Consider the following 26,131-nt stretch of genomic DNA (forward strand, 5'->3'; position numbering starts at 1 on the left):
AGTATATATGTTGTTGCTATTTAGCATTGTGCATTTGTGACTGACTGAGCACTGGTGTTAGTATGCATTTATGTATTTTGATAGTTCTTTATCCCATTTCATTTTACGGTTTATAAATATATTGATACATTCTTACGGAAAGTTGCACTTGCGGCTACAGTACAGACTAGGATACCCAATGGGAAGCCTCTGATTGGTGCATTCCCTGGCACAGACTGAGTCTGCTTAAGGAAAGAAAGGGAGGACTTTGAAAATCTGCAGACAGGAGGTCTATAGCCTTTGAACGCTCTTTTTAAAAAAAAAAAAAACCCTGAAATAAGAGACATACATTTTCGTTCCTTGGGGGTGGGAAGAATATCTTGTTATAGAACATATCTAAATGGTTAAAATAGAAATTCAATGGATTGTTCCTTTAACACAGTTCTTCAAAAAAGCAGAGTTGGAAAACAGTTGCGTTGCCACCACCCCCTCCCCTACCCCTGTTATTTTAGTCTTCCATGGCTCAAAGAACACTGAAAAGGGAACTAGAGTTAAACTACTTTAGCTCTTTTTAAAGAGCTTCAAATTCCATCGATACATAGTGCTAGCCCGATGTATAGATTTTGAGGGGAAAAACCTATTTAAAATATAGGTGTTTGGTCACCTATCACCTGGTCAGATAAAGCCCCTGCGTCTTACGTGCTCAATTCGCTCCCATTTAAAAATCTAAATCATTTTGGTTTTGCAGCCCTTAAAAAAAAACAAAAAAAACTTTAAAGTAAACACACTGTGCTATCGGATTGAATTCTTATTTTTTCTGTGAGTCAAGGTGTGGCTAGGGCTGCATAAACAAAGTAATTTAACTCCTGATTGGTGAATAAATTAGCTGTGAGACTGCAGGGACAAAGTTTACACTAAAACGGCTTTTTAAAGCTAGAGTTGTTTTCGTGTCTATGTATCCCTTTATGGTCAACATAAAAAAAACAAAAAAAAAAACCTTTTGCCCAAGTCACCTATACTTTCAGTTGGGCAAATCTCTAAAATTTTAAATTCACATTGATTTCTCACTTTAGTGAATAAGGTTGTGTGTTCTAGGGCATGCATTTGCATACATCAATAGTAAACGTTACGTGATGCTGTGTCAGTGGTCATGGCGCCAAATCACTAGTTAAGAGGTAAACACAGCAATGTCTATAAAAATAAGACTATCACACCAATGATGTCTAGCAGCATTCCATCTCTATTTTGTTTCATTCTCTGTCAGTTCTGGAGTAGCACTTAGGAATTTAAAGGGACACTAAACAGGGAACTTGGGGAGTTGAGTTATACATGAAAATTTAGAGAAATTGACAAACGTCAGACTGACTTCTAAAACTGCCAGTGTAGATGTCCATCACCGTATTTTCCAGTTTTTGCCAAATGTTAATGCTAAGCTGCCCATTATCTGCACCCATCTTTAACATATCTTTAGACACATCAAGTACGACACTCTGAACAAAAAGTGTACTCCAGGTGCAATGACATGTCCAATATATACATTTTACAAATTATGGAATTAACTCTGTGCTAGTTTTATTCACCTTAATGCAGAACCTTGCCAGTCAGCATAACATCACACTACAGCGTGTTAGAAGTTACAAAGCAGACCACGTAAAATGCCAGCTTTGAGTGAATATTTGTTTTGTAACTGTAGTATCCTGAAATAGCAACAGAATATTTCAAGTTTATTTTAGCTATATAAACATTCCCAGATTTCTTCTGGATCCTACAGGTGACAACCAGCTGCATGTCCAATGGAATCCTTTATATTATTGCCACCAAAGACCGAAATTATATAAAACCTCACTCATGGTTATTTTATGGTGTCCTTTATTGTGATATTCTACACAAACGGAGGTACTGGGTTCAGTTCGATGTACACCGTGCATCCAGCCATAGCATAATAAATCAAAGTAGCCATGCTCCAGTACTCTGTGTGTGTGTGACACAAATAAATCAGGATCAAGAGTCAGAAGGGGGCTAGTCAGTTCTGCATTTATTTATTTTTCTTTTACACTTTGTTTGCCCCTTTTTTTTCAATTTACTCTGTGTATATGTAAATACTATAACAGAACTCTGGTGAGGGTTACTTTTAAAAAAAGGTTAGAACATTTTAAAAAAAATGGTCAGTGATGAAAAACCAAATATCAGGGAAATCAAAAAATAAAATAAAATTAAATATATTAGTTTAGCGACTTCTTAATACTATTCGTTCAAAAAATAAAAAAAAAGACAAGGCACTTTAAGACAGGAGTTATTTGCTTGAGAATTTAAAGTTAAACAGTTTAAATTTTGTTAAAGAAATATATATGAATTTGTTAAATACAATATATTTAAAGAGATAATTTGATTAGTTGTGGAAGAAGCTGGTGTAGATCAATCGTCGTGTTCAGGCCTTCTATTTGCAGAGATCTTTGCAGGAATGTTCTTGGTACATTATACCGTGTGTAGGGGAATGATGATTGGCAGGATAGTAGTGGAAGGAATGTATTCAGCAACACATTACTCTGCAACGACAAAATAGTTAAAAGAAAGGGGATTAGAAGATTAATGCTAATGGCGTTTTAATACGTTGTGTTCTATAGAAAGGGGCAAAAGAAGAGACATGCATGGAAACCGAATCGCTAAACTATACAATTAGTCGACTACTAAAATTTCTGACTGGTTTACACGACTAAATTAAAAACGGTGCATAATGACCTTGACGTGTCAGGCATACGATGATAAACTACAATGTTCAATCTAGATTGAGTTGCTTAAACATACCAATTCAGTTTTGATTTCGAAGTTCGCGTTTTCCCCTTTGAGGATCTTGACGGACTAACATTTGAGGCATCGTGTGCTCCTCCCTGACACTCTAAGCGCTGCGTGAGTGCCAGTTTTTGCTGGATAGCCATCCGGAGCAAGGTATTTAATGTTTTCTTCTCGTCCTCGGCAGCAACAAGTTGTCGTTGCATGTCTTCCAGCTGGGTCACATACTGATCGCATCTATCGATTCAAAAGTCCAAAAGGCATACTATTAGTTTATTCCAAAAATAAAAAAATATAATAATAATAAAGAACCTGGAGAGTGTGTGTGATGCCTTTTAATAGATGACACAGAGATGATAAAGCTAGTGATTATCACACACATTTAGTTATGACAGGAACAAGTCATATGTCACTCAACAGGATATGTAAACTTGGTTGTTTTAGTCTTTTAAGCATAATAAGAGTGCCGACAATGCCTGATGATTCTAGTTTAAGATCTACGTAACAGAGCCTTTTATAAAAACAAATTTGCGAGTACTAAGGGAAGTATAAACCGTGTTGGCTTCAATAAAACTTCTTTGGCGGCTCCCTGATTAATATGAACCTGTCATGTTTTTCATTTACGAAGCCAGACAGAGTAAAGTGTTTGGCAATTGACCGAACCTACCAAGAAAATATAGTGCTTAGAAGTTTGACGAATGGGGTATCCCCTTACCTGTTTGCAAACACAGACCGCAAGGAAGAAAATGTGGCAGCGTCCTCCTTCAACGCTTTCAACTCGTGTCTCAACTTCAGCATAGTTTCTGAAACCAAAGCCTTCTCATTTTCGTATTTGCTCTTCAGGTTTGACATTGCTACTTCAGCTGTCTGAACAGAGATAGGTCAAGGGAAACATTTAACAAGACAGCATGCAAAAATAAAGAAAAACTTAAACTTATGCAACCAAGGACAGAAACACAATCCAGAGCAGAAAATAAATAAGTCCACAGTTGCAGCTTGAATAATATATTAATGCTAGTGTTAAATAGATTAAAATATTGGTTTTACTCCTCGAAAAATTACAAGACACAACTGACAGAACTTAGAATATTTTACTATGTCACGGCAGTGATCACATTTCTGTTTTAGGATTAAATTTATGGTCTATTTGAGGAACAGCTTGTTAAAAGTTTGAGAGACAGGTGCAGGTTACACTGTTGCAACGCCGTTTCCTATCCTTCGTGTAAAACCCGCCACATCAGATGTGTTTTACGCAAGCAGATGCCAAAGTTAAGACACCAAGATCTTTTCTGAAAACTAGCACCTCGCAAGACCTTAACACTGTAGTACTGAAAGGTCTGGATCAGGAGTTGCCTTTTTAACCCCTTAAGGACACATGACATGTCTGACAAGTCATGATTCCCTTTTATTCCAGAAGTTTGGTCCTTAAGGGGTTAAAGGACCTGGGAGTATCCACTAGACTGTCAGGATTAACATTTTATAATCGAGGTTATTCACTAAACTTCAGATTTTACATAATTAAAAAAAAAAAAAAAAAAGAAAAAAAAGAAAAAACGAAAACCGTGGCTAAAAAGGTCATTGTCATTTAAACTACAAGTTCGTCAGAAAAATGAGGGCTAAGGGTTTATATCATATTTAGAAGTTTCAAAGGCGGCGGGAGTGTGCACACATCTCACTTTGTAAGGTGCAGAAACGGACCCAAGGCTACTAAACCCTACAAATCAGTAGGAAGGACAATTTGATCCAGACACTCCGTGTACAAAAGGTAGAAGATTTAATGGAGAATCCAAAACATAAATAGCAGTTTATGTTCCGATTCCTCAATAAATCTAGCACCTTTTGCACATTGAGTGTCTGGATCACATTGTTCTTCCTATATCACATTTAAAGACTGGCATAGAAATTGGTCACTTTCACCACACACCATTTCACCTTACCCCAACTGTTTGGCAGATCAGATTTGGTCCTTTTTTGCCATTTCCATACAAAGGGTTGACCGCCACAGGTTACAGCAAGTGAATAATGTATCCAGGCCGCAATCATGCTGTATGCTGAAGCATGGCAGCAGCCATTACAGGATAATGTGACACATGTCTTAGTGCCACGCTTTGCTCAGTGTACTTCTTAAAGGAACACTCCAAGTACCATAACAAACCACTACACAGCTACACTGCTAAGCAGTCCAATGCAGGACTGATCAGACTGGGGGACCAAAGTAAATTGTGAAGCCATACTAAAACGGTTTGACTACTTACAGTGGAATGGCACCAAAACAACATGCTGTAGCTTTATGGATCTTGGAGTGTTATTTAAAAATAACTACAGCATGACATGAGTAACATAGCTGCTCCCTTTTGTCTTTCTTTAACCCTATATAAAAGGACACGTTCGTCACTAAAACCACTTTAGCTTATTGAAGTAGTGTTGGTGTATAGCTCATGCCGCTGCAGTCTCACTAGCCCTAGGCATACCTGAATAGGACACACAGCCTTCCTAAACATTTCCTGTAAAGAGTCATCTAATGTTAACGCTTCCTTTATTGAAAATTGTTTAATTTAGAATTTCATATCTCCTGCTCTGTTAGCATGCTAGAACCTGCAGAAGCCTCCTGCATGTACCATATTTTTCCACTGTTTTTTTTTTTTTTTTAAATCTTTTTAGTCTAAAATTGGAGGAGCCATTAAGGTTTGCTCCACATCAGGTAGGTCTTATTTTCTGATTTATATTTATGGGGGAGGAAATGGGGATCAGGGAGCAGAGAGAATACTACTGTGATGTCCCAGCATGCCCACACACCACCTGCTGTATTGTGGGAACTGTAGTCTCCCTGCATGCACTACAGAGCCATTACGTTCACAGAGTACTGTAGCACAGGGGAGTCATGACAATTGATTTCTTAATTTTGGGCTCAAAAAATTGGGGGCATCTTATACACTGAAAAATACGGTAATTAAAGTTTAAATCACAGTAGGACAAAAACTTATAAAGTAAGTTACATCAGATTTTAATGGAAACCATTTTTTTTCCATGCATACTGACTCACAATCAGGGGGAGGGGTGGCTAGTGCTTTATAAACCAAAAGGGATCCTATAGTGCCAGGAAACGACCCCCCCCCCCCCCCCCTTCCTGGGCTGAAAGGCTTAAAACCCCTTCAGTCACTTACCTTAATCCAGCACTGGGCTCCCTCGGCACTGGTGACCTCTGATCCCCCTGCCGACGTCACCTCCCAAGTGGTGCCGAATACGTGACCAGAGCCTTGCGTGTATTTAACCCCTTAAGGTCATGACATGTCATGATTCCCTTTTATTCCAGAAGTTTGGTCCTTACTAGAGGCTGGATTAACCCTCAGTTAAACATAGCAGTTTCTCTGAAACTATGTTTCCAGCTGCAGAGTTAAAACTAGGGGGACCTGGCACCGAGACCACTTCATTAAGCTGAAGTGGTCTGAGTGCCTATAGTGGTCCTTTAACTCTTAAATGGCGGAGTTGAGCAGTAAAACTGCAGGGCATGATATTTAAACTGCTTCATTAAGCTAAAGTTGTATTGTGACTAGTGTCCCTTTAAATAATATAAATATAAAATAACCTTGCAACTCTGTTGTTGCAGTGTTTTAATTTCTCAGCTTCGTAAACAATGACCGTTTACAGAGATTGCTTGAGATGAGCAGCATCTCAACTTAAATATTTACTATATTCTAATAGAAGAAAAGAAACATATTGTGATCATGGATAAAATCAACAAATCTGAATCTTTGTAAAAAGAACCAATCAAGAAAAACTACATTTGAAAACATCTACAGTGTTAGAAAGAAAATTAAATCACTACTTCCTTAAAAGTGACATTACAATTTGCCAGGCAATTGTAGAACAATGTCTGTTCACTTTAAAATAAAATAAAGTTGTGTGGTTTTATTTTCCCAAAATCAAGCCCCCTCAAAGCAAAGGTCTACATCCAACACAGAGTGCCAAGGATCAACGACGAGTGTTAGCAAAGCCCACTCCCATCCAAAAAAAAAATAAAAAAATCAAACGTTCCTCATAAGAAAATGATCAGTCATGGAGTATTCGTTTTTAGTTTTGTGACTAATTTTATTGTTCTCTCCAAAGCATGGTGCAGCTGCTATCCGGTGTCTGGTTTCTCTACCTCTAGGTGCTAAGTGAGCCTGGGTGAGGGATAGGTGCAACAACTCATTACACACCACAACAAACAGCAGTGATTATGGCACTAATTTAAAACAATTGTGTAATTATCTTCAATTAACCTGAGAAATGCAGAGAACTCAAAACCTTTTTAAACAGCTGACCTACCAAGATACAATCTCTGAGAGGACAAGCAGATTGTCTCTAATAGCATAAATGGCTTAAAATGCCAAAGATGTACAAGGCCATTAATTCTAAGAAGGAATATTCTAATGCATTAGAACATTACTGAAATGGTCAACCAGACAGTGTTTTGGATGGTCAAACTTTTTTCTCTTTAACCCCCTTAAGGATCAAACTTCTGGAATAAAAGGGAATCATGACATGCCATGTGTCCTTAAGGGGTTAAAAGAACAACAACAAATCATTAAAGTATTTATGCTTGTAGGTTTTTTTGGTCTACCTTTTGTCATGTCAAATTAATGTAAATTCAAAGTAGTTATGCCATGATAATACACTAGGCACCTGACACCACAGTTTCAAGCTAGCCCCCAGGGGTAAAGTAGGCAGCAACTATTTTTTTTTTCTCCCTATAAAAGAAGTGAAGTCCATAGGTCTACCAAGTCACTCACTTTTAGATCTTCAAATGATCCTGTAAAAATAACTTCTAGGTAACTAAGGGACATTAAAAGTGCTCTATAGGGGGCGGGGCCTGACCGTCGATCGGATCAGACGCACCTCGTCTGAGCTCCCGCGCCAGAACCGGAATAACGGTGCCAACAGCGATCCGAAACCAGCTACAGCCCTAATTCTCGCTTTAAAACACTCACCAGCTGACGGTGAACACGGGGATACCCCTCAAGTTCCCACTCGGTACCAAAGTAACCCGATTGAGGTCTGTGGCCTAGGGAGGCTTGAGCTGGGGTGAGACGGCCGCTCCCCCAGTTCTCCGATCGACGCTCTGCTGCCCCCCTCCCCCCTCTGGACCGGTGGGGGTGATCCCGGTCCCCATCCTGCTAACCTCCCAGATTCTTTGAAGAGCTGAGGCAGGGTCGCAAACCCCAGCGAGGACACCAGAGGTACAATTAAAATGGCGGCTGCCACGAGTACTCCAGTGCCGGAAAGAGAGGCAAGCACTATCCACCAACGCTTAGATGCTCTCTTCAATGCGTTCTGGAGAAAGCTGGAGAGCAGACGGATCATACCTGAAGCAGAGGTTGTCCCTTCCACACGGTACCCGAACCGCATCCCGGCATGTAAGGCAGTTCCCGCCAGGGGCCCAAGGTGCATAAGACGACGGAGGGTGCACTGGCGCAAAAAGAGTGAGACACTTCACCAGCAGGCACTGAAGCTACGTCCCTCCATGCCCACAAGGACAGAGAAGCGGATAACAAGAGAGGAAGAAGGGAGGCAACTACAGCCACAGAACCCAGCAATTCCACCTTCAGCAGCGAGCCTGCAAAATCAAGCTATGTGGGACTGTGAAATACCTGTTAAAGGGATAGGCTGATGGCAGTGTATTTTAGTGCAGGAGGGGTATACTATTAACCCAGCTCCCCTTAGCTACCAATCTATGTTTTCTTTTGCTGAACCTGTTATGCCACCAGTGTTCCTCTCCATAATAATCAACTGCTTACTAGATGCAGCCTATTAATACATAATGTACCCGTGTTCCTTTTATTATCTGTGTCTAACTCAGTTTGGCCAAGGGCAGAATAAGCTGATACTCTCCATGTCTATAGTTCTTACCAGTTAGACTATTCTGCATTTGCCCATCATTTAGACAGGATCGCTCACCCTGCTTACTACGTCACGGTTTCCCTTTTAATGTCTACTGCAAAGTATTGCTTAGTGTGCAGCCTACACTTAATCATCTATTGATATAGAGCCTTTTTTGTTCAGACAGTAGAGCATACTATTGTTGAGCATATTTTTTCTTCGTATAGTTACTTCACAGTAAACCCAATCTTATGTTTAAGATGAATAGCGATGTTATTCTGCGTCCAGCAATGTATGTTTCCTACCTTGACTCTACTTACTTAAGAAATAATCTGATGTGTAACACTTAGCATGATTAATTTGCTATAATTTTCCCATGAAAAGCACCGTTTGAGTAATCTTTATAATTAATCTTTGAACCTATTTTTTTTATACTTCGCTTGTGTTATTATGCCTACTTATTGTAAAAATTGTGATTGCCTGGAAAGGGCTATAGGAGTGGGGCCATTTAAGCCTGTTCATTTAGAATTGTTAAACGCATCATCGAGTGTACTACAAATGCTAAAGACAACGCTTGTTTCTTCTAAAATGTTGCGTTTCTCCACTGTTTGACCCTCATGCCATTATAACAAAATTTGTGCTGTCTATTCAAATGCCATAACAAGCTTATTATACCTGTTATCATTTTGCCTGTGACAGCTATTGTGGCTGAGTAGGATTACTGTTATTGCATGCACAACAAAAAAAAAAAAAAAGCTCTATAATATGCTGTAGTAATGGAGCCAGCATGCCCCAGGGCTGTCTCCATGTTCTGTGTCAAAACATTTGGAAATAAATGGTACTGCCAACGCATGCCATGAGAGACCTGTGGGAGCCTCTGTTTGTACCACACCCCTTATACCATTTGTCAGTGTGAAGAGCGTGCTGGCACTAGCCAGTACAGCCTGCCTGTGTTGGCTATAAAACGTGCTGTAATGGTTATGGTGCCAGGAGTACCCTGGCCACCTTATTCCTCCACTGTAAATATTTAAATGTTTTTAGAACAATTTTACCGCTTACCTGGTGTTTGCCAGGCGTTCCTTCCAGTGGCCACTACTAAGATAAGGAAGCTCCCGAACAGGAGCTTCCATTAGCTCTCCAGAGCTAAAACCTGCATTGCAAGCCAAGCTTATTGGCTGTTGAAGTCAGCAGATTGCCCTCAGCCAAAGAGCCAAGTCCTGGCTCAGAGTTTAGGTTTGGAGCGGCACCTAGCAGACTCCAGGAAGCACAAAACAATATTTCTAAATTTTTCCTCCAAACACATCTGTATAAACACACATTATTGGGCAGTGGGATACCAATATCATGTGATTAGGGAAACACAGCACGGTTATAGTTTTGTTTAGCAATGCTAGTTTTGCATGCGCCTAGAATAGAAATCTAAGCACTTTATGGCAGAGGTATGTCTTAAAACAGCTTTTGAGTTGGTTTAACATACATTCTCTATGGAGTGTTTAACAAATAGATTATTGTTTATTGGACTGTTTATTTGTATGATCCAATGAGTGGGAATTGGTGCAGCTTTTGTTCCGGCTGTTTTAAAGGGACAATAGGTATATCTTTGTTTCTGGATTAAAAGTGGTGTGGTAGTATTTGATTATGACTTTAAATTATTTGATGTAATCTCTGCCCTGTATATATATGTATGCCCTTTGGTAGAGGGGAGAAAGGGAAGGAAAAAACATTTAATAAAAAGTAGTAAAATGAAAAAGGAAGGGGGAATGGATAAGTCTTTGGAAATAGTATATCTAATATCGCTAAATAATTATAGTAGGGAAAGTATTCAGTATAAAATAATAATAAGTTAACATTATTAAGGATATTTGTTCCGACTGAGAAACAGGATATTACCCCGGCAACTGCTTCTGGAGGGAGATCGGTCCGACACGATCCCTCCTAAACTGGAGCATGCTCATTGGCATTATCCAGCCTATCCCCAGGTAAACTCTCACATTCGAGAGTTACTGTATATTTTTAGTTTGTGTATTTTCTTGTGGTGTGTATATCTAGTATGAAAAGTACCATAAAAAGGATAATTACAAGAATATCCCCTATAACAGAATAAGACGAGTAGCCACTTTTCGGGTTTGTCGCTAAATGTTAATGGCCTTAATAGTCCAAAAAAAAAGACAATTAGTTAAACAAGAACTGATTAAATCAATAATATGCTTTCAAGAAACCCATTTACGTAGACAGAATACGCAAAATTTTGAGTTGCCTAGATACCCTCAAATATTTCACACACTTTCACCCCATAAATCTAAAGGAGTTGCAATTTTATTCCTTTCAGATTGGCTTTTTCAATTAGATAAAATTTATAGGGACGATATGGGAAGACTTGATTGTTGTGGGATTGTTGAATGGGATACAAATTACAATAGCCTCGGTCTATGCCCCAAATAAAGATCAATATGCATTTCTGTCAATAACTTTTGCATTAATTAATAAGTATCAGAGAGGTCATATAATTGTCTGTGGACACTACAATTCTACATTAGATATTAATAGGGCTCATGGCAAAAAAACACTCAGACTACATCTTTAGGAAAAAGTTTGCCTCATTATTATTTAAATACAATTTATATGATACTTGGTGTAACTTATCCCCGACGGGTAAAGATTATACTTATTTTTCGCATGTGCATCACACATTCACGTATAGATATGCATTTAGTTGATAAACATTACAAAATATTTCTGAGGTAGAGATAGGGAGTAAAATGTGTTCAGATCATGCCCCTGTAATTGCCATGTTTAGGACCTTATATTCTGTAAGAGGCAGGAGTACATGGCGCTTAAATTAGGCTCTTCTGGGTGAAGAATCTTTGTTAAATTTGTTCAGGAAAAGGATTCAAGCATTTTATGACGAACATTTTCAGGACAAATCCCACATCACCACTTAGTGGCTGGCTTTTAAGGCAGTAATGAGGGGACTGTTTATACAGGTGGGTTCAAGAAAAAAGAAGCAAGAGTATGGAGATAAAGAACGATTTTTAGAAGAGCTTAAAGGAACACTATAGTCACCTAAATTACTTTAGCTAAATAAAGCAGTTTTAGTGTATAGATCATTCCCCTGCAATTTCACTGCTCAATTCACTGTCATTTAGGAGTTAAATCACTTTGTTTCTGTTTATGCAGCCCTAGCCACACCTCTGCTGGCTATGATTGACAGAGCCTGCATGATAAAAAAACCACTGGTTTCACTTTCAAACAGATGTAATTTACCTTAAATAATTGTATTTCAATCTCTAAATCGAACTTTAATCACATACAGGAGGCTCTTGCAGGGTCTAGCAAGCTATTAACATAGCAGGGGATAAGAAAATCTTAAACAGAACTTGCAATAAAGAAAGCCTAAATAGGGCTCTCTTTACAGGAAGTGTTTATGGAAGGCTGTGCAAGTCACATGCAGGGAGGTGTGACTAGGGTTCATAAACAAAGGGATTTAACTCCTAAATGGTAGAGGATTGAGCAGTGAGGCTGCATGTTCTATACACCAAAACTGCTTAATTAAGCTAAAGTTGTTCAGGTGACTATAGTGTCCCTTTAAGGTGTTGGAGGAATAAAATAAACAGAACCCATCAAAAATAATATCTTCTCAACTTCGTAAGGTTGAAACTAAACTTCAGGAATTGAACTTGAAGCTTTTGGAAAGACAAATGAGAAAATTAAAACTGACTCCGTATACACAGAGCAATAAAGTTGGAAAAAGCCTTTTATACTCATCCATCAGCGATAATACATAATACGGGTTTTTTATCAAGCCGTTTCAGATCACAAATGGTACGATGCAGGGGTGTCCTCTCTCCCCCTTGTTATTTATATTAAGTTTAGAACCATTAATAAGACAAAAAAAAAATATTCAGGGTATATGCACACCTGCAGGAGAATTGAAATTAGAGCTGTTTGCGGATAATTTATTATTTTTAACAGATCTGTTTACATCACTTTCAAATCTTATGAAATTTTTGAAAAAGTTATGGACAAGTGTCTTAGAAGAATAATCCCCCCAAAAATCTCAAGCTATGCCAATACATCTCCCAAAACAGTTAGTAAAAGAACTGCAAGAATTATACCCATTTGACTGGCGCTCTTCATCAATAAATTACTTGGGTGTTAAATTATCCAGCAATCCAGCCCAGTTAATAAAAGATAATCATATTCCATTGATATATAAACTGAATAAACAACTTTGAGTATGGGAGGGGAGAGAGATATCCTTGCTTGGTCGTATTAACATGAAAAAAAAAAATGATACTGCCCCTTATTTTATATTTATTTAGAACTTTACCAATTGGGTTAACAAATGCTCTTCTAAAAAGGTTCCAAACTACTTTAAATGCACATATTAGGAAAAGGAAACCACCGCGTATTGCACAGAAATGGCTTTGAAACCATACATGAAAGGGGGTTTAAATATACTGAATATTTCCTTTTACTGTAAAAGCAGTTTTTCTTGCACAGGGTATATCTATTCTTGAGCAGGGTGTAGCCCCAATTTGGTTGGGGTTAGAGAATGCTTGTATTCAGGATGGTACAGTGGAACAGTTCCTCTGGCTTGGTCCAGGGAAACAAGAAAAACTATGCAATATGGTGCATTCCACGAAAGCATTAACAAAAATTTGGGGACAAGCTATTTCAAAGCTAAAAATATTTAAGGCTTAGGAAGCTCCTTTCAAAATGGACATTCTTTAGTGCGGATTTATTCTTAGATACTTGGATGGAGCGAGGGGCAAGACAGATAGGTGATTTATATAACGTAAGTGGAATAAAACCATGCCCGGAGCTTCAGAAGCAATATGTTCTGCCATCACATGAATTATTCACATATTTACGCATAAAACATTTTGAATAAAAGATGCACTTTAAAAGATAGGATAAATAGCTCCTTTTTTATGTAAATGTGCAGGGAAAATTCCAAACAAAAAAGCTTTCATTTTGCTATAACATTTTAGTATCTATGGATGTAGATACTATAAGTTACATGCACAAATGGGAAAGGGACTTAGATAATCAAGTACCGCAGGAAAGTTGGTACAAGGCTTTAAAAATCACGAAACAAGCTTCCAGAAGCTTATCACATTGGGAGGCATTTAGCAAATTAAATATGAGATGGTATATGGTACCCTGCAGATTAGCTCAATTATACCCAGGAACATCTACAGCTTGTCTGAGATGCCACGAGAGTAGGCAACTTGTTGCATTTTTTTGGGAGTGCCCATTGATTATACCACCTTGGCAGGAAGTGGAATCCTTTTTTTTTTTTTTTTTTAAATGGGATTAAGTGTAGATATCTGGAACATGTGAAAAAGAGCTTTCTGGTTGCCACTTAACACCTCAGGAGGAAGTATTAACAATAATGATTCACAGTTTATTAGCAACTAAAATAGCTATAGCTTATAGGTGGAAACAAACTCAGCCACCTTTGCTCAAAGAGGTTACGTCACGCTTAGACTCAAGTTGCTATTAGAGAAGGAAAAATGGCAAAAATGGTTTAATGTCAGACATATGTATTTATAGGAGCTAGGGCATGGTTAAGAAGTGGTTACATAAATTTAAATAAAATAATTAGTTAGAGGCAATATAAAGGGGACTTATGTTCTCAAATAAGCCTGGTATAATGGCTTAAGTAATTTATAAAAGTACACATAAGAGTACTAGATAAATGTAAAATATGATAGCATTTATGTGTAAGAATGGATTAAGTTATGGATATACTAGAGATCAGGTTTATACACCACTAGGTAATGTTTGTTAGTGTTGTGATTTGTTTTTAGGTTGTCAGTTGTGCTTTTTCTTCTTTTTTTGTCTATGTGATTGTCTAAGTATGTATATATAAAAAATAAATTTTATTTCAGTAAAGTGAAACGAATCTAACCAAAAAAACATTTTGAACATTTACAAGGGTGAGGTTTGAACCATAGCATGCAGGAGTGGTTATAGTGCTTGGAGGGTTCTTCAGAAAAATAGCTACTTTGTATTACAGACAATTCTCAAATTGTAAGCATAACCCTGTAAGGTGCTAAGCACTGCCGAGGAGGTACCCAGTTAGCTATAACGTTTTCTTTGCATTTAATGTGGTGTTCACAGAAAACTAGCCAGGAACCATTTAAGCCTGGTAATAAAAGTAACCTTTAAAAATGAAATTAAAAAAACCCACAAACTTTGGGAGTACTAATTTATTAAATTATCAAAACATATAAAAATAGGTTTTTACAAGCTTTCAACATAAATAAAACACATAAAAATATACTATACAACTGTAGGAAATACGTTAAAATAGAACAAGTATAAAACTAGGACCTCTTATTATTACAAACTGTACCTGCTTGTTAGCCTTCAAGACAGTCCTCAGAGTGGCTATTTGTTCCCGTTTAGTGCTTAGCAAAGATTTCAATTTCATGATTTCTTCAACCAAAACTTCTTTGTCTTTATCCATTTCAGAAGCTATGGTGTCTATTGATGTGTGGTGCCAAGACAATGCAATCACACCCTGCAGATGCTTTAACTGGTCTTTAACAATAGCAAGAAGGTGTGTTATGTTTAACGGTTCTCTGGCAGAGTCACCAAAATCTGACCCAACAGAAGAGCCAGGACTACTCAGAGGGGAGGGCTCGCCACTTTGTAAGTCTGTCATATCAAGGTCTTGATTAACTAAAAGCTTGCCAAAAAACTCAGAAGACTTTCTTTTGCGAAAATGCAGTCTAGAGCCTTTCCCATCTTTGTAATAATCAAGCATCACTCGGTTAGGGGTCAAATTATTCCGCATGCAGACATGGTTATAAAGAAGAGCTATATCTTCTGTGAAAGACATTAGCTCGTCTTGGGTCAGGGTAAGCTTGCTCTGAAAGTCACAACATAGCCTCTGTGAGGCCCTTAATTCTTCCTGAACTTCAGATAAGCGTCCTTTATCATTTTGTTCAGATCTCATGTACAGATTGAGTTTTTCAGCTACTTCATTTTTGGTTGACTCCCATTGTGCCCGCTCTTGCCGGTACCTTTCTTCCAAAATTTCATATTGTTGTTTGAGGTCTTTCAACTCCTTCCTGAGTCCAGACATTTCCATACCCCGATGGCCACAAGTGCATTGCAAAAGATCATCTCTATTATCCAGGTCTGCATGGCTAAAGTCACGTGTCATTTTTAAGACATTAATTTGGTCAGCCAAGTCGACGTTTTGTTGCCGTTCTTTGCCCAGAGCTTCACTGACAGAATCCAAGTTTTTCTGAAGCTCCTGCAGGTTTTCCTCCAATGATTCCTTCTCTCGATCAACCTGTGCAACAGAGAAGACCATTTAGAATCAAATTTAACTACAGCATAATTTGACAGGACAATGAACCTCAAAAATATTCAGTAAAATAATTTCATCAAGTATTGAAAGTAAAAGTAGTTTGCTTTCCAAAGGGGTGGGGAGACGAACCAAAGGGTCCTCTCACCTTAGGTGACAGGACCCTTTGGCCATGCCAGTGTTTAAAAAAACAAGACAAAACACCACAGTCTATGGTCTTCCTTGTCCAGAAGCAGGGAAGATTAGAGAGTGACTGCTCTTGGTAGGATGAGGGTCTCTTTTTCTACATACATTTCATATTAAAAAAATATATATAAATAAAAAAAATAAAGTTACATATCCTTTCAATACTATACAAGACTTGCAATAAATTACTGACAGTCTTACACTGTAATACTACTATAAGCACTTGCACCAAGTTATGGCGACGAGCAGGAAAAAAACACAAAAAAGATACATAATGTAATATTTTATGTCTAGATTCTGCATAGTGGAAGAAAAGTGGAATTACAAAATCTACCACAAACCTCAGCTTATACAAGACTTAAATAGATAAGAAATATTTTAATCAGGCTTTTGAATTTAGAAAAGTTTGTAAGTGTGTGGCAATAGTATTATAGTTTAACTTATAAAGCTGGAGAGAAAAAAAAAATGAACAAAATTTAACCCCCTCTCAACTTGTCTTTTTAATTTAAAATCTGCAGTCTTTCCTGACCTACATATCTCTAAAACAGTAAAAAAAAAAAGTTACACACACTTTAGCCAAATCCCAACCCAGTCCTCAAGCACTCCCTACCAATCCAGGATTTAGGTATTATTACCCTGTTGTGTTCAAAGTGTTTCTTTATCTTTGTAAAAACACCTTAGACACCATTTAGCAATCCCTAAATCCTGGACTCTAGGGGGTACATGAGGACTGGATTGGGAACCACTGGTGTAGATCATCAAGTTTGCTGATCTCAGCCAATGGGGCAGAGCCACCCGAAAAAAGACCCGGGTGGCGCTAGGAAAAAAAAAAAAAAAAAGAAAGAGGGTACGCTCACCATTAACCTAGATGACAAGGGTGGCCAGGCACATAAATGGTTAATTTAGACCCATAATATTAGGAATACACATTTGTATTCCCGACACTAGTGTTCCTTTAAGCTCTTCATGTTCTGCATTGTAATGATGTCAAACATTAAAAGGACACTAGTCACCAGAACAACTACAGCTTAATATAGTTTTGGTGAGTATAATCATTCCCTGCATGCCTTTTCTTTCAGATTGCCCCCTAGGGACACCTCGAGTGGCCATTCCTCAGATGGCCACTGGAGGTACTTCCTGGATCAGTTCTCTGCACGGAGACGCTGAACTTTCTTTGTAGAAATGCATTGATTCAATGCCTCTCTATGAGGTGCCGATAAACCAAGCTGATATATGTCCTCACCCCATGTAGTTTCTCAGCCAATCCAAAGCTTTTATGGGAAAGCATTGCAGACAGATTTTTTTTCTGCCAATCCAGAGAGGCGGATTGGGCAGGGCAAGCAGACCCGCACAGTGCTATAAATAAGGCAAGTTAAAGGACCACTATAGGCACCCAGACCACTTCAGCACAATGAAGTGGTCTGGGTGCCAGTTCCCCCAGTTTTTAACCCTGCAGCTGTAAACAGCAATTTCAGAGAAACTACTAGGTTTACATTGCAGGGTTCATCCAGCCTCTAAAGGCATTTCTGCGCTACTCAACGCGAAAATCTCATTGAGCACGCAGAACGTCCATAGTAAAGCATTGAGTAATGCCTTCCTATGGCCGGTTTGAATGCGCGCGGCTCTGGCCGCGCATTCGTCTCCACTCGGGAGCTGACGTCGAAGGGGGAGGAAAGGTCACCGGATAAAGGTAAGTGGCTTTAGGGGACTATATAGTGCCAGGAAAACAAGTTTTTTCCTAACACTATAGAGGTCCTTAAATTACTTTTTAAAGGAACACTATAGTCACCTAAATTACTTTAGCTAAATAAAGCAGTTTTAGTGTATAGATCATTCCCCTGCAATTTCACTGCTCAATTCACTGTCATTTAGGAGTTAAATCACTTTGTTTCTGTTTATGCAGCCCTAGCCATACCTCCCCTGGCTATGATTGACAGAGCCTGCATGAACAAAAAAAACTGGTTTCACTTTCAAACAGATGTAATTTACCTTAAATAATTGTATCTCAATCTCTAAATTGAACTTTAATCACATACAGGAGGCTCTTGCAGGGTCTAGCAAGCTATTAACATAGCAGGGGATAAGAAAATCTTAAAGGACCACTCTAGGCACCCAGACCACTTCAGCTTAATGAAGTGGTCTGGGTGCCAGGTCCAGCTAGGGTTAACCCCATGTTTTTTATTAACATAGCAGTTTCAGAGAAACTGCTATGTTTATAAATGGGTTAAGCCTTCCCCCAAATCCTCTAGTGGCTGTCTCATTGACAGCCGCTAGAGGCGCTTGCGTGATTCTCACTGTGAAAATCACAGTGAGAGCATGCAAGCGTCCATAGGAAAGCATTGATAATGCTTTCCTATGAGACCGGCTGAATGCGCGCGCAGCTCCTGCCGTGCGTGCGCATTCAGCCGAATGGGAGGAGGAGAAGAGCTCCCCGCCCAGCGCTGGAGAAAGGTAAGTTTTAACCCCTTTTCTCTCTCCAGAGCACGGCAGGAGGGGGTCCATGAGTGTGGGGGCACCCTCAGGGAACTATAGTGCCAGGAAAACGAGTAGGTTTTCCTGGCACTATAGTGGTCCTTTAATTAAACAGAACTTGCAATAAAGAAAGCCTAAATAGGGCTCTCTTTACAGGAAGTGTTTATGGAAGGCTGTGCAAGTCACATAAACAAAGGGGGTTCATAAACAAAGGGATTTAACTCCTAAATGGCAGAGGATGGAGCAGTGAGGCTGCAGGGGCATGTTCTATACACCAAAACTGCTTCATTAAGCTAAAGTTGTTCAGCTGACTATAGTGTCCCTTTAACCCCTTAAGGACATGACATGTGTGACATGTCATGATTACCTTTTATTCCAGAAGTTTGGTCCTTAAGGGGGTAAAAGGGGCTAGGGGGAGACAAGCCACCAAAATGGTGGTTTTAACACTGTAGGGTCAGGAAAACAGGTTTGTGTTCCTTTCAATCTCCCCATAGAGGAACATTAAAACTTTTCTCTATGAGGCAAATCCTGCTGGTGCAGCATGAGAGCCAAAAATCAGGTCATTTTTTACCCTAAAGAGTTTCATAAAAACCATGGCAAAGGTATACATGTGGGGGTGATGCTGTACTCAGAAGAACACAAGTCCTGTGAAATGTTAAATATCACATCAGTCAACAAAATGGAGGCCTTGATGAGAGAATGTGATATCAAAAACTACTGCAAATCAGGGTTTACAGCCCAATAGAATAAGAGCAAGCTCAAATACCCTTTAAATAAAAAAAACAAAAACATTAGATAGTAGTTCGACTTAAAGCTCAGAGCAGAGACTGAGGATTAAAGCAGCATTGACACATGATTTCATAAATCTTTATTATGAACTGTAAAGAACCCAGACTGACAGCACCGTTCTAACTTTCATTGCAATTCAGGGATAAGATTAGATTTGTATTACTTCTTAGTCAAGATGTATATTGAATGATAAACATTGAATTGCCTTTTGAAGATAAAAATCTAAATTGAAGCAATTTGTTAAACACACAATGGAAATAACCAAAACAAAAAACCCACACACACCATTTACAGCTATATGAAGTGGATCCCTACATTGCACTATAAGCTATTGCAGTACAATTTGAGTTAAAAGATCAGATTGAGGCGGGGCCTGACTACTGAGCGAGCAGGACGCATGTCGAAGGAGCTCCTCGGGAAATAAAGAAAAATTGGCAAAAATCTTGATTCCTGCGATAAAATACCGGCAACACCCGATCCATGAAGGCACAGGAGGAACCGGGCACCAATTTTCATCACCCGGCTGTGAACTTTCTGGGCTCCGACGACCCTTGCGGCCTGCTGACTACACTGAGGCGGAGGACACGGCCGATCTCCCGCCTCACCTACAAATCGACGACGGTCTTGGCTACGCTTCCCCCCCTATGGGCCGGTAGGGGTTATCCCGGCCCCCACAAAGCAACTGGCCACGAACAAGTGCAAAACAGCACCAAGCGACTGATCCCACAAACCGGCATGCTGGCTGCAAAGATGGCCGCCGCACATCACCCAGCACCATGGGCCTCACACGAGGACAACATAACGAGGGCATTCGATCGCTTCTGGGCGCAACTCTGGAAGAGACTTGCCGACCAGCCACATGGACCGGCAATTGTAGACCCAGTGCACAAGCTGGCGGCGAAAAAAGCACCGCAACCTGCACCACTTAGTGGCACGGAGAGGCTGACCAGAATGCAGAGGCGGAGGAAGGCACGGAACATACTTAACCGTCCCACTACCGGAGCTCACTCGCCTGGAACCCGGTTTACGCAGGTGAGACTGCACTCACACAGCTCTCAGCCTCAAACAACGGGTACTCCACGGAGACACCGGCTTCCAGCCCACACACCCAGCGATCAAGCCCAGTCCCCCCACAGCACCCATGCACAGTCAGCCCATGTAGACCACAGGAAGGGACACAGCAAACCACTATGGTACCTACAGAGAGGCACATGTATAGGTCCAGGGCAGAGCGGTGGGCAAGCCAGAACACAGCAACTAAAACGACAGCCTACACCAGAGGTTAGATACCGCGCAGTGCTGAAGCAGGAGAAATCACCTGCGGGCAAAGAACCTCCTACCCACACTCCAGCGACAAACCGCCATCACAGGCTGAGAACCTCCCGAAGCACAACAGGCAGACGCCGACAAAACCGGCTGAACGTCTCCGGTAGAAGCAACCACCCTCCATCAAGCTTACACGGCCTTCCTGGCAGGGGAGCAGGATTAGCTCCCAGGCAGCCCCTAAACCCTGGACCCAAAACACTGGCACACACCCAGGCCTGGAGACGGAAGGGAAACCTACCTCAGCGCACACAAGCAATCGAACACGCTAACCCACTGGACTGTGCCCAAATTTTTCAGCACCCCAGCTCAGACCTACTGCACTCGCCCAGACTGGGAATAGGCTGAGGATCAGACCTACCCTGGGACAGCGTGCTCGCCAAGAGAAGCACTCATAAGCAGCCACTACACCCTGGACACTACCTGCCCCCACTTGGCGATCACGAGTTCTAGCCCTAACACCCATACTGCTGGCTTACGAGGGTGATTTTAGCCCGACACAAGCTTGCTACAGAGAGAAGCAGTATTATCTTTATTTTTGTTCTTCCCTTTTTGTTCTGTTGCTCACACTGTACAGTTATACCTATGCTGGCTACTTGCATGTCATTACACAATTTAGCCTTATAACAGCCAAACTACCAGCTTGTACGGTTGGGAGATATCTCACCTCTATTAATGTGTTTGCCGGGTAGACTACAGCTCGCCAGTTTAACTTTGTGGTTTATCATTACAGTCTAACATGTTTTTCAACATTATAAATTATCTGATAACTATATAGCTGATTATAATCTAAGTCTACAAACTTCGCTTATCTGCGCTATATGTTAGGAATCTTGCCTGCTTAAAACCTAACACTCTTGTAATACATTCTTCAGTTATATGCATAGTTAATGTTATCTTTTGACATCACCTGTTATGCTAAGCTCTACTACATAATTATAAAAATGTGCAACGTCCCATGCCACTGTCAATCCTCTTAACCTATATGCACGCTGTTGTGGCGTTTGATATTACAATGTACCTACCTGCACAACCAAAATAAAGAATTAAAAAAAAAAAAAAAAAAAAAAGATCAGATTGATGGTATCTTTAATACAGCTGTAGAAAATATAGCACTTTGTAAAAACATATGCTTAAAAAGGAAAAATCTAGGCAAGATAAAAGATAGCTTGAAAAAGATCTCCGTAGAAATCAAAACGTTGCAGGTTTTTTTTTTTTTTAAACGGCTGCACAAGTGATCCTGAGTGCCTGGACTACATTTATTGTTTTACCATTGGAGTAGGGTTAGCCTGCCCCAGGACCAGATTAGACTCAGATTCCTCCTTTTCTTTAAGGATTAGTTTAATGCACGTGTGTAAAGTTTGTATTTGCCCTTTTCTAAAGGAGCATAATACTCACTCAATGCTGCTGCCCACAACATCCTCGGAGTCTCTGATATGGCCATCCAAGACTTAATTTAACCCCTTAAGGACACATGACATGTGTGACATGTCATTATTCCCTTTTATTCCAGAAGTTTGGTCCTTAAGCGGTTAAAAAAAAAAATAAAAAAAAATTGAAGACTGTGTGCAAGAATGCATCCTAATGCTGCTCACCGGACTGCATTAAATGCAATGCTTTCCTGCGAGCTGCAACCTCAAACGACAGACTGTCGTTGTACAGAAAGCCCCTCTAGTAGCGGATTGAGATGAAATTGTCATCTGTGACTGTAGTGGCCATTGGAAAGTGGGGAGGCAGAGACAGACGTATTGTGTAAAAACGTTTTACCAATCCCTAAAGCAAACCAGTTATTTAATGACCAGTCCATACACCATAACCAGTACAGCACAGAGTGCCTTGGATCACTTTAGTGCAAATAGTCAAGATTTTTTAAAATTATTTCTTATCGGGGAGGAGTTTCCCACTTTATGATGGGCTGTTTCTGCATCATCAATCCATCTGATGGTCAAATTAATCAAAAATGGTTTGAACACCCAAAAAATTAACATACACAATTTATTTTGTTCACTAGCCTAGTCAGTTCAATTAACACAATCCGTGCACTTCTGTGAACGTTTTTAAAGTTAATTACATTTTAAACCTTAAGATGGGAATTAAGGGCATAATGAAATGGCTTAGGTGGTGGGAGCAAAGGTGAGACCACAAGCTAGAGACGAGGTTGTGTTCTTTTAAGGGATCAACCAATATAATTATTCTCCAGAGCCAATAGCAATCCAGATTATTGGATGCCTTTCTGTCAGATTGCTAAAACCAGTGCCGACATTCTGTACATTAAATCTTTGAAAAAGCAACAGTTTCTACACAAATCACAGATAACCCATCATGTGCAGTGCAGTTACTGACAGCAATCACTTCCATCACTCTCAGCCAGCCTAGTACATTACTGTAGATTATTCACAGTCTTAACTCCCTGCCTTCAGCTAAGCTCTGCATGCAGGAACTCATAGGGATGGGTTATGTGAGGTCGCAAAAGGGTGCCTCATTAGCCGGCAGCTGGAGTGTCCAGATGCAAGAGACTGCTTGCCTTGACTGGGAGAAGTTAGTATGTTATCGGTAAGATCAGTCAATTACAAGGTGGATACCAGTTATCAGAAATATGATAAATATTGGCTCTAATGAACAGCGTAATTGATAATCTGCTTATCCCTAGTTCTGTTGACTTTGTTGTGCTAAACTCTGGACAAGCAAGAAAGGTATTTTTAATAAACTGGACTATTTTTAAGAGGAAAGAAGCAAAGTCGGTTCCTTAATGAACAAAGCATGTAAATGTTAAAGGGTTAACTCCAACCATCAGTCCGCCATGTGTATGATGCCAGGAGTATCCTGACCTGGATCCCCGGTAATGGGGCAGACAGTTGTGCAGTGGTAAAACTCTGTTCAAAATGCTGCAGGCACTATGACCACCTGAAATCACTGAAGTAGTCAGTGCTTGAAGTAACCTTTTAACATTTACCAGTACAGCCTAGCCTGGAACAAAAACAGACAAATCCAGTGGTTGGAGCAGACATTCCTGCCAAAGAAAATATCTTTGTAACAACATTGCATAAGGAGCTGGAGACGCCAACACCAGGAAGAAGAGTTTAATATTTACTCAAATAGATTGAGAAAACTGTACATGCCAAAGGCATTGATTTTTAGCCTTCAGGCTGTATAGGAGTTTACTAGATATTATTTATGTAGCACCAGCAAATTCCACAGCACATATATTCAGAAGACTCACTGACTAGCAATCATGGCAATAGGGTTGGCTGACTAGTCGGGGAGAGCTCAGGTGTTTGCATCAAAAAGCAAACAACTTCAATAAAGGTAAACATTTTGCATGCTTTTGTTGAATTAATGGAAATATTAAAGTTATAGGGCAGGGAAGGGAGGTACAGCAATGTCTGTATAATTTGAGCATTATTTTTCTAAAATCTATTGCATCTGTTATCTAAATTGTGAATTGTAATGTTTTGCACTCTAGGTGCTTTAACTGTACATAGTAAACAGGTTAAATAGGGTGTATAAAGTGATCAATTATTAATCTTTGACTTCTTATTAAAGGTTCTTTGCATTCTGAAGCAGCGGCGATTGACATTTCTAGACGGCAGTAGCTCCACCCAATGTTTAAGAAAACAGTCGTAGGAAAAAAGTACATAAGACAAAAGATGTCCCTACTTTGGAAACAAGGTAAACAAGGCGCGACAGTGTCGCTTTAACCCCTTAAGGACACATGACATGTCATAATTCTCTTTTATTCCAGAAGTGTGGTCCTTAAGGGGTTAAAGGAACTCCATAGTGTTTGGAAAAAAAGCTGCGCTCCACTGCCCACCCTCCATCACAGCACTGAAAGTGTTAAATAACCCTCTCTTTCACTCTCCTTATTCCAGTGCCAAAGTCCCTCAGTGCTGGATCTGTCTGTCAACATCAGCACCGAGAACCTCGAGCGCATTAGGCAAGCATTAAATCAATGCTTTCCTACGGGATTTTGAGAACGTCCAGCCTCATGCAACGCGTGAGGACATCCAGCATTGTTTAAAGGAGTCAAACTTTGGAGGCCGTCTCAGCCCTGCAATGAAAACATTGCAGTTTCTCAGCCCTGCAATGTAAAGCATTGCAGTTTCAAAGGAGGACAAGGACACTGCACCCAGACCACTTGCAACGAGATTAAGTGGTCAAGGTGCCTATAATGTTCCTTTAACTTGTCACCCACTCACTTTTAGGGGAAGAAGTTCAATTTAAAATGGTAACTGCAGATTATTAATCTTTAACCAAACTGATTAAATGGTTATCAGCAATAATGTTTAAAGATTTTAAACAAATCCAGTGACACACATTGAGAGGTCAGTTAAGAGATTTAAACTTGGGACAGATAATGCTAATCCATCTGTCAGAGCATAAAATCCATCACTAATCTTGCAGTTTAAAGTGCGTTCAGGTTTATCAATTGAAAAAACAAACATCTCATTCACACATAGGTTTCTGAAAAACTAGCAGAAGTTAAAAAGGAGCTCCAAGTATCCACAAGAAAACACGACAAATAAAATATCTACAAATCCAGGTAACTGAAAGAAATACCTGCAGGAGCTGCTGCTTAAGCTTCTGAATTTCCGTGATACTAAGCTCGGTGAAGAGGTCCGATGCCAATTTAGGACCGGGGTGGAAGATGTCACTACTGCGAGGTGTGGACATCAAGATTTCACCATTTGACTTGTTCAGGCCACCGCCATTGTATCCACTGTCAAACTCATCCTCAAAGTTAACCTGCAAGTTTCCTATAGAATCGTACTGGAGGAAACCAGACAACTCCCGTCTCAGTTCGTTTTTTTGCTCCCTCTCACTTTTCAGTGTCTCCAGGGCTTCTTCCAGGTGACGTTCAGATATGTCCTTTAGCCGTACCAACTCTTCTATCTGCCCATTCAGTATATCAATCTCCTCTTCCCTTCTTTTGAACTCGTGCTTTAATCCTTCAAATTCAACCTGAAACATTTAATGGAGTTTTAGAACAGATGTACTTTGAGAATAAGGACTGGCATACTCCCGTACAAAACACAAATACAGGTTAACTTTGGTAAGATTATTCGTGGAGTATAACCAGTACTTAAGGATGGAGACAGTATGATTTATCGCTTGTGATCCCTGCAGAGATTTAAAATACCTCTTTACAAAATGATTTTTTTTTTTTTTTTTAACAGATATACAGATTAAAAAAAAAAAAAAAAAAAAAAAACTACTACATTTCCTTTTCCATTTACAGCTTTAAAAGAAGGGCAGGGGCACATTAAAAGGTTGTTACCCTTTAGTAAATTTCAGGAATTCCCGTTCCTCAAGTTAGTCTCATCTAGCAGCTCTCCAATATACAAATATATATATATTAAACTCAGTGAACCTCTAATTGTACTGATATTCTTAAGTGACCTAAACTAT

The 26,131-nt window shown here is 39.7% G+C and overlaps 1 protein-coding gene across 2 annotated transcripts in view; it reads right to left on the minus strand.

Annotated features, from left to right (window-relative positions):
* Nucleotides 1-2,338: 2,338 nt before the first annotated feature.
* The window catches only part of LOC134573145 (protein bicaudal D homolog 2-like), a 34,364-nt gene continuing 10,571 nt past the window's right edge, over nucleotides 2,339-26,131 (minus strand). For both annotated transcript variants that reach the window (XM_063432672.1, XM_063432671.1), the window contains exons 5-9: nucleotides 25,283-25,684; nucleotides 14,993-15,940; nucleotides 3,485-3,636; nucleotides 2,785-3,006; nucleotides 2,339-2,525 (exon numbers count right to left, since the gene is read on the minus strand). In XM_063432672.1, the coding sequence (XP_063288742.1) occupies nucleotide 2,525; nucleotides 2,785-3,006; nucleotides 3,485-3,636; nucleotides 14,993-15,940; nucleotides 25,283-25,684 (1,725 nt within the window). In that variant the 3' untranslated portion in view covers nucleotides 2,339-2,524. The remainder of the gene's footprint in view (nucleotides 2,526-2,784; nucleotides 3,007-3,484; nucleotides 3,637-14,992; nucleotides 15,941-25,282; nucleotides 25,685-26,131) is intronic.

Source organism: Pelobates fuscus, chromosome 9, assembly GCF_036172605.1.
Source record: "Pelobates fuscus isolate aPelFus1 chromosome 9, aPelFus1.pri, whole genome shotgun sequence".
NCBI classification, from domain to species: domain Eukaryota; kingdom Metazoa; phylum Chordata; class Amphibia; order Anura; family Pelobatidae; genus Pelobates; species Pelobates fuscus.